Source organism: Vipera berus (genome assembly GCF_964194415.1).
Source record: "Vipera berus genome assembly, chromosome: 1".
Classification (NCBI taxonomy): Eukaryota; Metazoa; Chordata; class Lepidosauria; order Squamata; family Viperidae; genus Vipera; species Vipera berus.
The window spans coordinates 218,712,068-218,730,616 of record NC_138202.1 but is presented as its reverse complement, the minus strand read 5'-3'; the positions used below and the strand labels follow the sequence as shown (position 1 = coordinate 218,730,616).

The 18,549-nt window shown below is 42.2% G+C and overlaps 1 protein-coding gene across 1 annotated transcript in view; it reads left to right on the top strand.

Annotated features, from left to right (window-relative positions):
* The window catches only part of TAF1B (TATA-box binding protein associated factor, RNA polymerase I subunit B), a 47,471-nt gene that overhangs the window by 11,838 nt on the left and 17,084 nt on the right, over positions 1-18,549 (top strand). Inside the window, exons 6-8 of the mRNA XM_081314940.1 lie at positions 510-633; positions 3,248-3,401; positions 3,945-4,044. Of these exons, the coding sequence (XP_081171066.1) occupies positions 510-633; positions 3,248-3,401; positions 3,945-4,044 (378 nt within the window). The remainder of the gene's footprint in view (positions 1-509; positions 634-3,247; positions 3,402-3,944; positions 4,045-18,549) is intronic.

The following is an 18,549-nucleotide window of genomic DNA, read 5'->3' as shown; positions in this document are numbered from 1 at the left end:
CTAATGGTGAAATGCAGGCCGGGAGGGGGGGTGCCGCGCATGTCAATCTGGAGCTCCATTCTCAGCTGCAGAGGCATTTCCTTCGGCCCCAGAAGAAGTGGGCTGGCTGGGCAGGGTTGTCAATGCCGCTGCTGCAAGGTGAGACCATGAAAAAGACACACACACACACCCAAAAAAATGACCTGGAGCCTCTTTTGGAGGCAAAAAAAAAGAAAAAAGACCAAGTCTTATTTTCGGGGAAACATGGTAATACATTTTTATAGTTTTTGTTTTGTTTCTACTTGTATCTTGTAAGAAAGTCATTGACAGTTCTAGTTTTTGTGGAAATCATTTTGCATTAACTGGGCAAAATGCTCCCTTTCTAAAAATGTGTTCTGTTTGATATTTTGCTCAGCAAATTAAACTTAACTGGTGTTTTTTTTAAAAAAAAAATAAGGCGTGGTTTAATAAAGAAGAAAGAATCCCCTTGAATTCCGGATTAGAGTCTTAATTCAACTGTTTTTAAACAGCACACAGACACTGAAACAGAAGTTGAAACGACTAGCCTGATTAGCTTGACCTGTTCAACAAGTGATATAGATGCGATATCAGAATTTAGCACTGGCGCTGCTTCTTCTATTAGTAAAGCATCAGGTAAGGGCAAATATATTTTGTTTAGTTCTTTGAGATATGAAAATATATTTCTGTTAGATTACTTCGGAGACTTAAGCATACAATCTTCATGTCTATGTAGAAAAATTATAGAAAACGTGGTCTTTAAGCCTTAGAATAATGCAAGGCTGGGCGGCGGGGGAGGAACCCAAACAAATTATACAGAAACAATTTATTGATTGCCATACTCAAAATTCCTGTACACTGCAGAAGGCTCCAAGGAAGTCGTCTTGAGCAGTATTTCCCATTTAGAACTCTCTCGGTAGATTTAGGTATACAATTCAAAGTATGGTCAATCTATCTAGAGATGAAGGAAGATGTATTCCAACCCATTTGGAAGGCACTGTGAGTACTGCTTGGACAAGTCAGTTTTATGGCTCATCTAGTGCTAAAGCAAATACCAGGGAGAAGATTGAATCATAGGTTTTATAGGTCATGCTGCCACCTGAAGGTGTAATCTATGACACTTCCACCAGCTGCCCCAAAATGTGTGCTTTCCCCCCCCCCCGAAGGTTCATTTAAATATGCAGTGGTAAATTATGCAGGCTGTCCAATAGGATTAGCAGACAGTATAAGAATATATGGAAACCGTCTTATTATTACTGTAGAAGTTTCTAACAAAATAATCTGGAAGACCATCAACACTATGTAATCTTTCGTTTGACTGTGTATGTGGAATAAATTAGAATCTAGGTCTCAAAGTAAATCTATTTGGGTAAATAATAGTGCAGGGAAAATTAAATCTGAATCCTCAAACCTGACAGTTTCATCTTTCTACTATCATGCTTGTGGTTGGAGGATTTCTCTACCGGTTAGGTATTATGGGATCCTGGGGTTTAAAAATGTTTATTTAACTGTTAACAAAACTGGTGAGTTGAAATTTTCCGTTTGATGCATGTATGTAGAGATTATTGGGAAGCATATTAAATTTGTGGGTTGTCGAGATATACGGTATGTTGAATTAGATTTAGTGCTGACTGTCTAATCTGTTTTGTATAATCTAGAACAAATAAAATGAAAGGCTGCTAGCTTGATGTTTTTAACATGATGTTAACAGAGCACAAAGAATTGCATTTTGGAGTTAATCTGGAGTTAGTGACAGAATGAATATCAGCAGTATTTTTAAGACATACCAGCCTATATGTAAAAAAAATGACAAAACAGATCATTGAAAAGATTAACTGAGCTTCATAGTTTTTCTTTTATGAGTCACATATGCATCATGCCCCAAACAATTCTTATGGTTCCTTCTAGGTTTTTAGAAGCATGATCTAGAGAATATTTTCTTACTAACTATATTCAGTCTAAACAAAGGGACTTTGTCTTTAAACAGAGATAGTAAAGGCAGTGTGACACAGTGTGGTGAAGTGCTGCTATTAATGGATTTAATTAAATACATACATTGAAAATAAAATATGATCAATAAGAAATCTGAATAGCTTGCAATCTTCATTGCTAGATTTTGGAAAAGATGGGAAACGATACAATAGTCCCATTTAGATTTTGTAATATGTTTCTGGTAAGATATTGCTAGCTCTTAATTTGTTATATTTGTGTTCAGCCTTTCATTCAAAAGTATACGGTATAATGTTACCTCCTCCTGTTTTTTTACCGTTACTTTGCACTGTAATCCATTGATTCCATGGTTGAAGATGGACTAGAACTTGGATCTCTCCATGCTTAGTCTTATTAACTACTAAATTGCAATGGCTCTCAGTGTGATTAAAATATATGCTATAAAAAACATACAATGTATGTTCAAACTATTTACGGTAGAGGTTAAATGTATACATAAAAAAATCATGAGTCTTAATAGCTAACTTGCTGAGTTAGGCACTAGGATACCTTCCAGATGTTTTGAACTAAAATTCAATTATTTCTGGTCTTGGATAGGGTAGCACTTCCTTCTCAAGACTGATATATATATATACCTGTCCACAGCTTTTATAATAAATATATGGATTATAACGTCTGTGTGTGTGTGTGTGTGTGTGTGTGTTTGTGTGTGTGTGTGTTATAATCCATATATTTATTATAAAATTTGTGGGTAGGTATAATTTTGATACATTATTCATGTGATTTGTGTCTTGTCCAATAGATCTCTGTGCAATTTCAAATAAAAGTTTCTAAGGTGGAACAGATGCTAATTTTATAGTGCCTTTTATACTGTGGGTGCAGACACAAGAAAGAATTACTGCTTTTCCTCCTACAGATCTTGCAGTTGAATGCTCATATTTCATTGATGAAATATTTCCTTTGTTTTATGTATATTAATTGATTTTTTGTAGTTGTAGCTATTTTTATTTTTGAAGAATAAATACTTCTATTCCTTACTTTTAACCAATTAAACTGTATAGTTCAGTGTGAGCTGTACTTCAAGTGAAGCCATGTAGGCTTAATTATTTGTGTTAATCTTTAAAGATTATGTATGCCCCTTTTGCTATCCTTCTTGTTAGGCTGAAAAATTAAACCAGTGGAGGGGTGATAATGTTCTCCTTTTAAAACAGGCATGGCTTATTATTTCTGCAGCTTTTTTTCAGTCTGGATCCACGGTAGAAATGTTAACTTTCTTTACCTTACGGAACTCTTTTTGTAGCAAAGTCTGGCTGGTCTGGATCAGTGGATGGTGGTTCATATTTACGGGGGAAAAAGAAAGGGGATCTGAGCTTGTCCATGCCGATGACTCTGGCTTTCTGTTCTCTGGCATTACTATGGCTGAGAGAATCCATTACGTTATCTGATCTTTTAAGGTAATAAAAATTATGTCTAATAAAATATTTGAGTTATAATCCTACTTCTACATTGAATTTACGGTGTAATGCATCTGGTAGAAAAAGGTTATCATTAGTTGCACTGAGTAAAACATGTCACTTTTTATTCAGCTGTGAATTAGTAGATTTACTGTACATATTTAAAATATCCATTGATTAGTTCAAATAAAATAGTTTGAACTAATTAAAAGATGTAGTACCGGTCATTAATTGCAAACCCAAAACAGTACAAATGTGTCTTAATTTGTTTTTGAAAAGGGGTCATTCAACAAATACTGTGAACTAATTCACATTTCTGCATTGGTCTCTCTCCAAATGGTCCAGTCCATGCTGCATGAAACATGTCTATACTGGCATGTAGAGTTATCTTAGCTAATAGAATGCAGCCAGAAAGACTAACACTGATAAATTAAGACACTTTAATATAATATTTAGCATGGCTTAGAGATGTCAGAAATGAGCACATCTTTAAAAAGTTTATAACTCACGTGTATTGATTTTACTTTACTCTCCTTAACCCAGGTTGGCAATGGATGGTCACATTCCTTACTTGAATGCTTTTAAAGATTTCCCAGAAGAGATGAAGATGTATGGATCTGACTTTAAGATCTTTCATGTGCAGGTGACTATTACTGATATGTAGAAATATGAATATTTTTAGGACTCTACTGCATTTCAGATTCAATTTCTAGACAGCATTTCAGAGTACACGGGGGGGTATGTGTTTCATAGGTTAAAATAGCTGGTTTGAGATTGAATTACAAGTGTTGCATAGTTATCTTTTTAACAGGTTAGGTCAGGGGTAGGCAACCTCGGCTCTTTTATGACTCATGGACTTCAACTCTCAGAATTCAACTCAGGAATTCTGGGAGTTGAAGTCCATGAGTCATAAAAGAGCCGAGGTTGCCTATCCCTGGGTTAGGTAAAGAGCCCTGGTGGTGCAGTGGTTAGAATGCAGTATTGCAGGCTGCCTTTGCCAACTGCCAGGCTCAAGGTTGACTCAGCCTTCCAAGGTCGGTAAAATAAGGGCCCAGATTTTGGGGGGCAATATGGTGACTCCGTAAACCACTTAGAGAGGGCTGGAAAACACTATGAAGCGCTATATAAGTCTGAGTGCTATTGTTATTAGGGTACTTGGCAGCTGGGATATATTTACAGCCATTTGCAGTGCCCCACAGTCACATGACCACAATTTGTGATAGTTTTGCCAGAGGCTGGTGTTTACTTCTGCTTTCTGGCAAAAAAACGGCCTACAGCAAACAAAGGTTAATGACCATGACATTCATTTTACGACTGCCACAAAAAAGGTAATAAAATTTGATCTGGTCATTTGATGACCCGCTTTACAACTGTCGCAACTTATGACTGTAATTGTCATGTTTGGTTACGGTTATAACTCGAGGAGTACCTGCAGCTAGTACATGTGGTTCAGTAGGTATTTTTACTGGTCATGCAGTTTTGTTAAATAACGATAATCTTTCATTGTTCTATGTGCGTTATTTGTATTAGTTTTTTTTATATATCCAACTATTACTGAAGTTTATACTGGTTATATAACAGAATAACAGAGTTGGAAGGACCTTGGAGATCTTCTAATCCAACCCCCTACTCTAGCAGGAAACCCTATACCATTCCGACAAATGGCCATCCAATCTCTTCTTAAAAACCTACAGTGATGGAGCACCCACAACTTCTGAAGCGAAGCCATTCCACTGGTTAATTGTTTTCACTGTCAAGAAATTTATCCTTAGTTCTAGGTTTTTTCTCTCCTTGACTGGTTTCCATCCTTTGTTTCTTGTCCTGCCCTCTGGTACTTTGGAAAATAGATTGACCCGCCTCATCTTTGTAGCAGCCCTTCAAATACTGGAATACTGCTATCATGTCTGCCCTAGGTCTTCTTTTCACTAGACTAGACATATCCTGCAATTGTTCTTCATATGTTTTAGCCTCCAGCCCCCTAATCACCTTTGTTGCTCTTCTCTGCACTCTTTCCAGAGTCTCAACATCTTTTTTATATTGTGATAACCAAAATTGGATGCCATATTCCAAGTGTGGTCTTTCCAGGACATTGTAAAGTGGTACTCACACTTGATATTGATTCTATCCCTGTGTTAATAAAGCCTAGGATTACATTGGCTTTCTTGGTGGCTGCAGCACACTGCTGGCTCATATTTAAATGATTTTGCCTACTAGGACTCCTAGATCCTTCTCGCAGTTGCTGCTGTTGAGTCAGGTATATATAAATCAGTACGTGTTGTAATTTATATACTAAAAACAAGGCAGGAGATGAAATTTCACCACAAAAGAAGACTTATTGTGAAATCTCTGCCTCAAAATCAAATTTGCATCATCATCTTTTAAGGCAAAGGAAACTCATCCAATGAATCCAATAGAACCTTGCCAGGCTGAAGGAACTTAAATTGCAAAACGCAAATAATACAGAAAATAATCCAAAAAAGTGATTATGGTCAAGCCTAGTATCCGTAAAGGCTACTTTGCAATTTGTAACTTGGAAATTGGTGTAACTCTCAGTCACCCAACTCAAGCCAGCTGTAAAAACTGTTTCTGTGGTCTACTCATGAGGAGTGGATGTCCAGAATAACATGGGCAATCTCAACGATATCTCCTTGTTCTGGAGCTGTTACACCAACTTGGATCCAGCATCCAAGGGCTATTCCACTTGCAAAACTATATGACTTAATCAACAAAAGCCAACAAAGCAAAGATGGCACAGTGGTTAGAATGCAGTACTGCAGGTTAACTCTGCCGACTGCCAGGAGTTCAATCCTGACTGGCTCAAGATTAACTCAGCCTTCCATCCTTCTGAGGTTCGGAAAATGACAACCTAGATTTTTGGGGGCAATATGCTGACATTTGTAAACTGCTTAGAGACTGCTGTAAAGCACTATGAAGTGGTATATAAGTCTAAGTGCTATTCCTAAGTGTTCTTGCCATGGTGCATACAAGAAGTTGGTTTATTAAAACATGTGGTTTTTGTAAAACTACAGGTAGTCCTTTTTTCAGTTGAGCCTGGCAACTCAAGTCATTAAGCAAAGCAGTCATTAAATGAAATTGCTGCTGAACTCGTGGTCTTACTCCAGCTTTGCTCTACAGGTAGTCCTCAACTTACAACCATTCATTTAGCAATTGTCTGAAGTTACGTCAGTACTGAAAAAAATGACTTACTCTTCACACTTATGACTGTTGCAGCGTCCTCACAATCATGTGATTATGACGCAGCATCCTGGGGTTACATGATCACCATTTGCAACTTTCCCAGCCAGTTTTCAACAAGCAAAGTCAATGGGGAAGCCAACAGGGAAGGTTGCAAATCATGATCATGTGATGTCTTGTATAATGACTGCTACAAAAAAGGTTGTAGAATGTAATGCCTCATTTAATGACCACACTGCTTAATGATGAATTTTCTGGTCCCAGTTGGGGTTGTAAGTTGAGGGCTACTTGTACAGACTTCTGAAGTTCGTAAATGCAAAGATTGGCCAGTTTCATTTTCATCTTCATAACTGCAAATGGTTGCTAAACGAGGCAGTTGCTTAACAAGGACTATATGTACAACACTCTGCCCATCAATCCTCCAATAAAGTAATTAGCTGACCCTGTGCAGACTATATCTAGTTTCCATCCACATTTCTTGGCTTATTCTTCCAGTAAAGCACCATCTCATTTATTTATTTTTATAAGAATTGTATAACTCCCTCAACCTAACATTCTTTTTCCCTGTCTGTCAGAATCATTTTGTGTCACAGATCCTTACGCTCACTTCTAGAGCTGAATTCTGAGAAAAAGAATTGTTTGAAAAGTATAAGAAAATAGCCCCCCCCAAAAAAAGTCGACTCTTGCACAACCTATTTCATCTCTTCCAGAATTGAATCTCCCACCTGATGAAAGCATCTTGGAAAGAGTTGTCAAGACCCTCCCCATCGAAAGTTTGTTCATTTATCAAATTTATATGCTTGCCTATCTCACCAGAAGTGACTCGACATGGATAAGATAGTACACTATTTCAGGGGCAAGCTCCAGCATTGGCACTCCGTAGCTCTAAAGATTCATTAAGCTGCTTTTCCTATAGCAGGGGTGTCAAACTCAATTTCATTGAGGGCCGCTTCAGTATTGCGGTTGCCCTCAGGGGGCCGGGTGGGTGTGGCCAGGGTGGGCGTGGTCTACTGGGTGGGCGTGGCTAGAGTGCGTATGGCCTACTGGGTGGGCGTGGCCAGCTATACATCGTTCGCATCAAGGGTGCCTATGGGGGCCTGGGCAGGAGTGGGACAGATCTGAGGGTCTCTGGCAGAAGGAGGGTCTCTGGGCCAGGGCCAAGGCAGTGGGGGCCGTTCCCTCACTGTTTCCACGATGGCTTCGCGGGCCGCATGAAACCACTTCGCGGGCCGGATCTGGCCCCCGGGCCTTGTGTTTGACATGTCTGTCCTATAGTATTTGACATTCCACTGGAATCTCAAACTTGATGTAGACCCCTGGCGGTGTGTGTGTGAGTGTGTATTGATTTTTTTACTTTTTAATGTGTAATTCTTAATGTGTTGTAATCCATCTAGATCAGGGGTAGGCAACCTTGGCTCTTTTATGACTCGTGGACTTCAACTCCCAGAATTCCTGAGCCAGCCATGCTGAGGAGAAAGGGAGAGGTTTCCAAGCTGAGCCATGCTGGCTCAGGAATTCTGGGAGTTGAAGTCCACGAGTCATAAAAGAGCCATGGTTGCCTACCCCTGATCTAGAGTCTTGATTTTGGTGGGCTATAAAAATGGTCAGATCATAGGCCCACATTAGAGTCCAATTTGTCAGCGTCTACCTGAGATTTTTGCAAGTGCCTTCCCCCAGCTCCAAGTCAATAGCATTTACCAAGTTGGTCAATAGAGCATGATTTCCATCTCAGTATAGGGTGGCTATATAGAGATAATAAACCGGAAGTTCCGGATGTAGGTGTTTGTTATTTTAAATGTTTATATTTCTGTCTAACAGGCTATTTTGTGCTCATTTTAATGAGATGATTATGCTTTTTTTTTTTTTTGAGGCTGTCTTCATTTTGGCCAGTGCTATTTTCTTGTAATGCCTATATGAGCTAGCAAGTCAAATCATCGGATTTTTTTTTCTTTTCTCCTTTCATGCTGTCTAATAACTTTCTCATTGATCCAATTAATATTTCTGAAGATGAAGCACTTTTTGTTCATATGTGTTTTCAAAACCTCTGTTGTTGTATTTCAGAAATATAACCCAGGAATGAAAGGAAAGACCCTTTATCTTCTAATATTTATAGTCATGAAATCAGAAGGTGGGCAGGTAGCATTTCATTTTCTCTCTCTTGAAACAACTTCAAAAATGACAGTAAGCAAGGGTGAGGCTCTTTAAAAAGAGCTGAGGAGGAAGTTCCCTTCTGACATTTATTTTAATCAGGTTTATCATTGGAATCTGCTGTTGTGTAACAGAAACTCTGGCTTGTCCTTACCTGTTGAAGCATTGCCTAATAGAGAAGGAAAATGGGTTGACTTGAGATGTGTGTCCTTTAATATCCATCTTTGTGCCTCTGAAGGAGGGACACTGCATTATTGCCTTAAACGTTTGTGGCTTTATAGGCTTCCCAGTGTATTTGCTAGTTAAATCACTGTAATCAAAGCTTGTCAATAGGAGTAGACAGTGGCTGCTACTCTAAACAGCCATGTGGAATTACATGTTTCCTCTTCTCACTAGAATTCATATGTAGTTGTGGGGGTGATTTCACATTTGTTGCATGGCATGAACCGATGCCTCTGTACATCATTTCTTTCCTAATGGTGCGGATTGCTTAAGTGGCTCTGTGATTTGGATTGCAGAATTGAATGCAGTCAAGTAGTTTAGCATGTGAGAGACAGAATGTGACTAAAGTAGAGCGGTTGTATTTCCATAGTGTGAATTGCACCCTGATAGTCCTTTGATACCTTCCATGATTGATGAACCGTACTGATTAGAATGTAACATCTGTTCCAGCTTAAAATAAGAATGGGTTAAAAGTGGGGTGAGACTTAGCCATCAAAATTCACTTGCCCAACATAACTGAATTGCTTTTAAATTCAACATTTTTTTACTCTTCCAAATGCTGCTTCCCTCCATAAGCCTTGGATCTATATGAATTATTATTTATTTATTTATTGATGGGATTTATATCCCGCCCTATCTCCCGAAGGACTCAGGGCGGCTAACAACAAAACATATAATAAGTACATAAATCAAGATAAAATCAAGATAAAATGAAATTGAGAACATCAATTATGTTTGTTTCTCCCACTGTCACCTTCTCTCGCTTGTTTTTCTTCTTCTCCCTTCCTCTCAAGAGAGTTGCATTTCACTGGTATCACCAGGCTTGGTAATTTGTGACATTGAGAAAATTTTGGAAGTTTTCCATTGTCTCTGAGCTACTTCTGTAATTCTTCATACTGTATATTGCTTATTCCTTGGAGCAGTTCAGGATATTAAGCAGTTCTCCAAGTTAAGCAGTAGGTGTTTCACCCACATAATTGTTTCTTTTCTACCCTCAGTTGTTGTTTAATAATCCAAGGCACGTCCTAAGTTGTTACATCATATGAGCACGTGCCTCATAAGTCTTAGAAGGTTGACACCCTTCCCTTTCTTTACTTGCTCTGTATTTCTTAAATAATTCATACCTACTCTGCATTTTGCGGTTTTAAAATAATCAAATTGAAAGGTGAAAAATCTACAGCAATTGAGCCAAAATTGTGATACAAAATTTTTAAAAAATCGTCATCAGTTTATTCACATGGTTTTGTGAATTTCTTTCATCAAATATAAAAAAGAATGGGAGGATTCATCTTTGGATGTTAGGTTATATAGGGAAAAAAGATTGGTTCTGCCAGTATGTTTTGTTCTGCCAGCAGATGAATCAAAATGGATGCAACATTTCAGGCAGGTAGTCTTTTTTAAAAAAAATATTCACAGTCCCACTAACTTCCCTGCCAATAGCATATTACTGTGGTTTGTTTTGGTAGTCGTTGTAAGTAGCATTGGCTTTTAGGAAGAAGGAAGATAAAAGCAAACTATAGAGAGACGACATATAACAAATAAATAAGTCAATCAAAATTATTTCAGGATTGTCAGTATTCCTTGTAAGGTATTTTGAAAGTATCACTAATCATATTGACATATGGTGAGGCAATATTAATGTTTTTTGTTCAGCCTTTTTATCATTTAAAACAAAGGCATACCGTATATACTTGAGTATAAGCCGACTCGAGTATAAGCCGAGACCCCCAATTTCACCCCCAAAAACTGGGAAAAGTTGTTGACTCGAGTATATGCCGATCCGCCGTTCTGCAAGCCTCCGCATCCGCCGGCGGCGGAGGCTGGATCCGCGCTCTGCAAGCCTCTGCCGTCAGCAGAGGCTCGATCCGCCATTTTGCAAGCCTGAATACACAGGAATACCCTGTGTGGCCGCGGCTCTCGGGGAAGCCCTGGCTGTCCGCTTCCTCGCTCCACGCTGCTATTCGGGGCCCGCGCGTTCCCCGGGCAAATCGCGGCGCCCAGCAGGCGAGGAAACACGCCCGCTCCAGTCGCCCCCCCCTTCCCTCAGGAGACGCGCAGCAAGTGACCGCCCGGAGCTTACCGAGGACTTGCGCGCGGCCGAGGCTTCGGTGCTTCCAGGATCGCGCGCACCTCTCCCAAGCCGTCGCCGTCCGGAGACCTGCCGAAGTTTGGGGAGGTTTGGGGAGGTGCGCGCGCACCTCCCCAAACCTCCCCAAACATCGGCAGGTCTCCGGACCTCCGCACCCTGCCTGCCTGCTTCTTTCCGCAGCGGAAAGAAGCAGCCTGCCTGCTTCTTTCCGCAGCGGAAAGAAGCAGCCTGCCTGCTTCTTTCGGCTGCGGAAAGAAGCAGGCAGGCTGCTTCGTTCCACAGCGGAAAGAAGCAGGCAGGCTGCTTCTTTCCGCAGAGGAAAGAAGCAGGCAGGCTGCTTCGTTCCGCAGCGGAAAGAAGCAGGCAGGCTGCTTCGTTCCGCAGCGGAAAGAAGCAGGCAGGCCTCTGTCGCCGGCGGCTGGATCCGCACTCCGCAAGCCTCTGCCGCCGGCTGGATCCGCGCCCTGCCACCGGCAGAGGCTTGCGGAGCGCGGATCCAGTGGGGGGGAAAAGCCCTTTAGCAGGATTTGCCTGCATGCCGGCGGAGGCTGGATCCGTGCTCCACAAGCCTCTGCCGCCGGCTGGATCCGCGCCCTGCCGCCGGCAGAGGCTTGCGGAGCGCGGATCCAGTGGGGGGGAAAAGCCCTTTAGCAGGATTTGCCTGCATGCCGGCGGAGGCTGGATCCGTGCTCCACAAGCCTCTGCCGCCGGCTGGATCCGCGCCCTGCCGCTGCGGAGCGCGGATCCAGCCTCCGCCGGTGGCGGAGGTCTAGGGGTAGTGGGGGGGGCTCGCGGACATAGATGGGCTCAAGTGGAAGCCAAGCAGCCCTCCCGAATCTGGGCTTCTGGACGGAGCAGCCGGTGGTGCGTTTCAAAAAGCCAGATAAGGCAGACAGGGAGATGAAGAGTTCAACCGAGTTTCCTCTTTTGTTCAGGCTCCCCGATCAGACAAAGAACTAGCCAGCGGCAGGTTTCTCCCCTTTTCCCTCCCATCTCTCTTCCCCCAACCCTTGGGTCCCACAGCAACTCACGAACTCCAGCCGCCCCTTCTCCTTCGAAAGGTCTAGATCCCGAGATAAGATATATACAGAAATATACATAAAGAGAGACGGACGGAGGCTGTTGGTTTCTCGTCTCATTCCTGGCTTCCAGTTCAAAACTTCCCTCTAAGTGAGCCTCCCAGAAAAACAAATCTTCATGGAGGCGGAGGAGGCAAGGAGAATCCCTCCGATCGTTGTTTCCGGCAAATGCACCTCTTTGTTTGGGTCCCCTTTGACAGGCGCGGAGAACGATCTCCCCTCGCAATTCGGCCGGGTGGGCGCCGGGAGTCCTCTTCCCGTACCCAAGGATGAAAACCGGGGCTTTCAAGAACCCGGGATGGGAGCCGGGGAGTGGAAGGGCTACTACTCAAAGCGCCGCGCTGGGAGGAGGGAGAAAGGGAAAAGGGGGGAGGGGGAGGAAAACGGGAAGCAAGTTTTGGGTGAAGCCTCTTTTCTTTCACTTTTGGAAGCGCATCCAGGCGAGGAGAACAAAAGCGTCGCCTCGGCCGGGACTCGGCGCGCTGCTTTTCCCGGCTTCTGACATCGCTACCTGTTGTACAGGCAGGGAGGGGGGGAAGCCAGAGCATCCAGCGCATAACAAAGCCTCGGCCTTTTCACCTGTCCTCCTCCTCTTCCTCCTCCTCCTCCTCCTCCTCCTCCTCAGGAGCAGCAAAAGCCACTGGACTCGGTCGCCAAATACCGACCACAATACATTTTGGGGGAGGGGATTGGAAAAGAAAGCAAAGAAGCGCCCGGCCGGCCAGGGCGCATCTGCTTTTGCCAGAGGACCCTCTGCATCTTCCCAAGAGTCGCGCAGAAGCAACAAGTCGCGGCTCCCAACCGCTTGGCAAGCTGCGAAAAAGGACACCTGGGTCCGCGCCTGGGAGTCCCGGTGTACCCTAACTCCTCTCCGAGCCTCTGCCGCCCGTTTCTGTCTGACACACACACACACACGCACGCACGAGGGGGAGAAACAACGCTCTGGGCGGCAGAGGCCTGGAGAAGGAAAAATCGGCCGCAGCCTCGGGGTAGTTTTCTCCGGGGGCGCCGCCGCGATTCTGCAGGGGCCAGGTAGGGAAAACTCGCCGGGGAAAACGGGTGCCGTTGCAGCGCCCGGCGAGTTTAAAAGCAGTGGGTGCAGATGCCTGAACAAAAGAGGAAACTCGGTTGAACTCTTCATCTCCCTGTCTGCCTTATCTGGTCTTTCAAGAGGAGGGTATTCCTTTCACTTCTTGAACTTTCCCAAAGACTTGCAAACTTTTCCAACCATTACTTCCAAGGATCTTTGATTTTTATTTTTCCCCTTGCAACCTAGAGGAAATGAAGGTGAGCTGTTGATCTAAGTTTCTCTCTTCTTCCTTTGTAATTAAACTGGAAGTTTTACGTGTGGAAGGGGTAATCTGATTTTTCCTTCTCCAGGCCTCTGCCGCCCAGAGCGTTGTTTCTCCCCCTCGTGCGTGCGTGTGTGTGTGTGTGTCAGACAGAAACGGGCGGCAGAGGCCTGGAGAAGGAAAAATCGGCCGCAGCCTCGGGGTAGGCTTCTCCAGGGGCGCCGCCGCGATTCTGCAGGGGCCAGGTAGGGAAAACTCGCCGGGGAAAACGGGTGCCGTTGCAGCGCCCGGGGAAGCGTAGCCTGCTTGACCCACGGCCTCTGAAATGTTCAAAATCCAACTTTTCTGCTTTTTGAAACGCACCACCGGCTGCTCCGTCCAGAAGCCCAGATTCGGGAGGGCTGCTTGGCTTCCACTTGAGCCCATCTATGTCCGCGAGCCCCCCCCCCCACTACCCCTAGACCTCAGCCTCGGTCCCCTGTCCGACCCGGAGGAGTATTTTTTTTAAAAAAAACTTCCATCGGGATTTGTTCCTGGAGTTTAAATCCTTGCAGTCCGAAGCAAGAGAGAAAGCCGCGACCTCCTCCTGCGGGAGATTCTCTGCCGGCTCCGAAGAGCTCGACCACCAACGCCGGGGCGGCAGAGGCTTGCAGGGCTGGCAGAGGTGGCGGCAGTCCAGCGTTGTTTCTCCCCCTCGTGCGTGTGTGTGTGTGTGTGTGTGTGAGACCCGCAGGAATGGCTAGTAAAGGTGGCGGCAGTCCGGCATTTGCGTTTCTCTGTGTGTCAAGCCCCGTGGGCTCGACACACAGGAAGGGGGGAATGCCGGAATGCCGCTTCCCTACCAGCCATTCCCGTGGGTCTGACACACACACGCACGCACGAGGGGGAGAAACAACGCTGGACTGCCGCCAGCTCTGCAAGGCTCTGCCGCTCCCTTCTCAGCAGCCTGTTCCGAACGAAGGGACAGTTCTTTTTTTTGTTGACTGGAGTATAAGCCGAAGTGGGGTTTTTCAGCCCGAAAAGTGGGCTGAAAAATTCGGCTTATACTCAAGTATATACGGTAATTAGTTTTAATACAATGTAAGATTACTAAATGCTGTTCTTACACTGAATGATACAGCATTGTTGGGTTCTTTTTTCTCAAAGTACATTGTAGGTAGCATGATATAGGGTACTTTTGCAATAATTACATCTGCTCATTTCTCTTCTTCCACTGTCATTGCTAACATTTGTGAAGCCTTGCAAATAACTGCCAAACCTGTTTGACCAGATTAAATTGTATGACATGAAAAAATGTATACATACCAAAAGTATCTCTGACTGGCTGTATTACAGTTTTTCTAAGGACTGAAGGTGGTGTCATAAAGCTCATTTCTGTTTCTGCACAGTTTCCCCCACCCTTTTTTGTTTGTTTGGGGTTTTTTGCTTGTTTTGGGGGTGAGAGGAATACAACCTAGGAATGGCAAGGTGCAAACTCTTCATTTGTTTGAAACCTGCATTCATGTGTTGTGTTCCACACATCCCTTCCTGATAGCATTGTGTTGACCTGGGGATTGCTTTTAAACTAGAGATAGTCCTCGACTTACAAAAGTTCATTTAGTGTCCATTCAAAGTTACAACAGCAGTGGAAAAAAAGTGATTTTTCACACAGTATCCCCATGGTCACATGATCAAAATTCAGAAGTTCGGCAACGGACTCATATTTATGGTGGGTCGCGGTGCCCTAGGGGTCATGTGATCCAGTTTTCCAACCTTCTTACAAGCAAAGTCAATGGGGAAGGCAGGTTCACTTAACAACCGTGTTACTAACTTAACAGCTGCAGCGATTCGCTTGACAACTGTGGCAAGAAAGGTCATAAAATGTGGGTGGTGGTGGTGGAAATCACTTAATATTTAGTTGACAACAGAAATTTTGGGCTAAATTGTGACCGTAAATTGAGGATTACCTGTATTTAAGTTACTTTTTTCAACATATAATAACTATGCCGATAAATGGAAAAAGGGGATATTGTAGCTTTAAGGAATTCCTAAAAAAAATGTGGCTGTCTCCTGGTTTTAAGTACAACTCCAAAGTGTTGGTTCAGATCTATAAAGCCTTCTATGGCTTGGGGTATAGTAGGTTACTGAAGGACCACTTTAATCTACGTATACCTCAACAATAAATGTTAAAATATATAAAAATGATGTGAGAGAATTCTATTCTCCTATTCCAAACGCTTGCCAGGGAAGAAAAGGAGATAGGAAGCTAGTATAATGTTTATTAACTATCTCATACCAACCTGTATTCATAAAATACACAGACAATCCCCCATAATTCATCAGATTAACCATAAAGGATAAAAGGAGGGTGAATTAGAGTTGAGATTAAAATTAACGTTACTGATATTGGAGGAATTCAGTTGTGGTGGACAATATTTGCGGCCTCATTCTCACAGTAGCCAGAATTTGCAGGATTTGACTACCTTGTGAGCAACAGCGTTCTTTTTCCTCTTCCCATATTTAGTGCTTTTTTTCCCCTTGGACTTTGATGTCTGCTTAGAGAGGGTTGTAAAACACTGCGAAGCGGTATATAAGTCTAAGTCAGGCATGTCAAACTGCCGGCCCACAGACCGGATGCGTCACTACGAAACCGCGCCTCCCCCATTGCCGGCAATGGGGAAAAAGTCGCGTGATGTCACGTGACGTTGCGAGTTTGACATGCCTGGTCTAAGTGCTATTGCTGTCGCTGTTATTGGATATCAGTTTAAAACGTTTTTAGAAGAGCTTAAATATTCATAGTAAATATCTTTACTGATATGATTATACCTTTTGAAAAGGAACACATAAAAAAAAATTGCTGTCCTAAACCATCAGGTAAATTAGAGCCTTTCTTTGCACCAGTAGCTTTAATAAGGCCTACTGCTTTTGACTGCCATGTGAAAACAGGCATAGGTAGAACAAAAAACTTTTGTGAAGTGGTTTGCTTTCTTTCATGCTTATAACGTCAGAATAAAACATAACTTATCATTGTCTGCTTATTTGCTTTTGCTATTTCTCCTCCTGCCTCCTCCTCCCAAGATTTCCTTTGCCTCAGTTTCTGATGGATTCTGGGCCTTCATTCCTCTTCATGTAGCTGTGCAGCTTTGCTTCCAGAATTGTGGAGAAGCAGCACATACTGTATATTCTTGGGAGGTGAGATCCTGCAGAAGAGTGTTTGCTGTAGGAGTAAGATTAAAATGGCTGCAGTAATGAGGCTGATATTTTAGAATGGAGAACTTCAGCCCTGTAAATAGATATCCAGATCATTCATTGAGAATGAATAATGATAGTTATTTTTGGTTAAGGCTGGAAGTTTTTCTAATCTATTGCAACAACTGATGAGAATAATAGAACTCTCTTTTGGTAGGCTGGTTTTCATTTTCCCGTTTTTCTCTGGGCGCAGTAGAACTGCAGGCCAATTGTCCTAAGATGAGGATGCCAAAATGCGGTAGCTCCTCATGGCAGTTCCTAATTTTTCCTATCATGTTGCTTCTGCACTTTTATAGTTTATGAGCATAGCACTGGGCTAACAGCTAAATAATATTTTTCTAGTTCCCTTATAGGAATCTGGTGATGAATTTCATTTATAATGAATTAATAAAAATGTATTTAATGTATTTAAACATATTTAAAAGTCTATCTAAAATTAAATGTTGGAATTAAAATTAATTCCTAGAAGGAGGCAATCATGAAACCATTAATTAATAAGAATTTAAAAAGCAAAAGGTCAGATATCAGTGCACCAACCAGCCCCCATGGCTGCATCTTCCTTCGGGCTCCCTGTGCAAAACTGCAAAGCCGTGTTTTAACATGGAAAGAAATGACACATGAATAGGGCATTGAAATGTAAGGATCCACTTCAGCTTATCCCAAGGAGAAATAATTAAAAAACCTTCATCAATATGTCAGTTCAAAGAAAACCTTCAAAAATATCCATATTAGAGAAAAATTAAAATATTATTTGGTTAACCATTCTGGGATTGAACGTAATGAGGAAAAATGACATATTGCCATATAAAACATAGGAATATTAATACATTTTCCTGCCAACTAAACAAATAAGATTGCAGCCATAGAAGACATTGACACTAAATGAAGAGTTGTAAAGAAAAGGTGTTTTTTTTTAAAAAAAGACCAATATATCTTAATTATAAAACAGCAGTGTATCATTTGAGCACTTCTGACTTTAGATGTTACATAGTTCATTCAGTACAAGCTGCATTCTATTTCACCAGGTTCATGAGGTACAGCAAAATAAGACTAAAATGAAATGCATAACAAAGGAATAATCAGGAATTGAATTTTAATCTGATCTATATTTTACAGTGAGTTTGCAAAGTATTGAGTCACAAAGTCATTTGTTGTTTTAGGTATAAGTGTTATATCTAGTATAATCATTGATGATATTATCAGTGCACTTTTGCATAATTGTCAGCTGACTGCACTTAAAGCCATTGCATCACAGCCTTCTGTATATGCAGTTTTCCAGTACTATAATAATAAACATATCCAAGAGCCAGTTTGGTGTAGTGATTAAGGCACCAGTTTAGAAACTGGGAGTTCTAGTCCTGCCTTGGGCACAAAGCCAGCTGAGTGATCTTGGGCAGTCACTTTCTCCCAGTCCCAGGAAGGAGGCAATAGCAATCTACTTCTAAAATCTTGCCAAGGGAACTATAAGCATTAGTGCGGGCAGTTGCCACGAGTCAACACTGATTCAAAGACACAAAGAATAAAAACAAAGAAACATTCATAGGGGACAAATAACACTTCTAAAGTGGTGTTTCTGTAAGAAAAAAAAATAAACATTGGTTGAAGGCACAAGGAAATAGAATACGTTTCTTTGAGCCAGGACCCTGGCATTTTCCCATAGTACTATAGTATATCTTTAAAAAGAGAAGGTATTACCACGTAAGCTAAAACACACAATCCTCAATATTCTGCTCACTAGAGGAGCTGGAAATGGAAATAATGCATATCTATAGAAATCTCCTCCCAGCTTATGAGTTAGTTCCATGACGTTGATACACGTAGCCAAGGGTTACTTGAAAAGTCTGAAAATTGGAATTGTTTTACTGCTCGCAATGAAGATTGGTTTACTTTTGAAG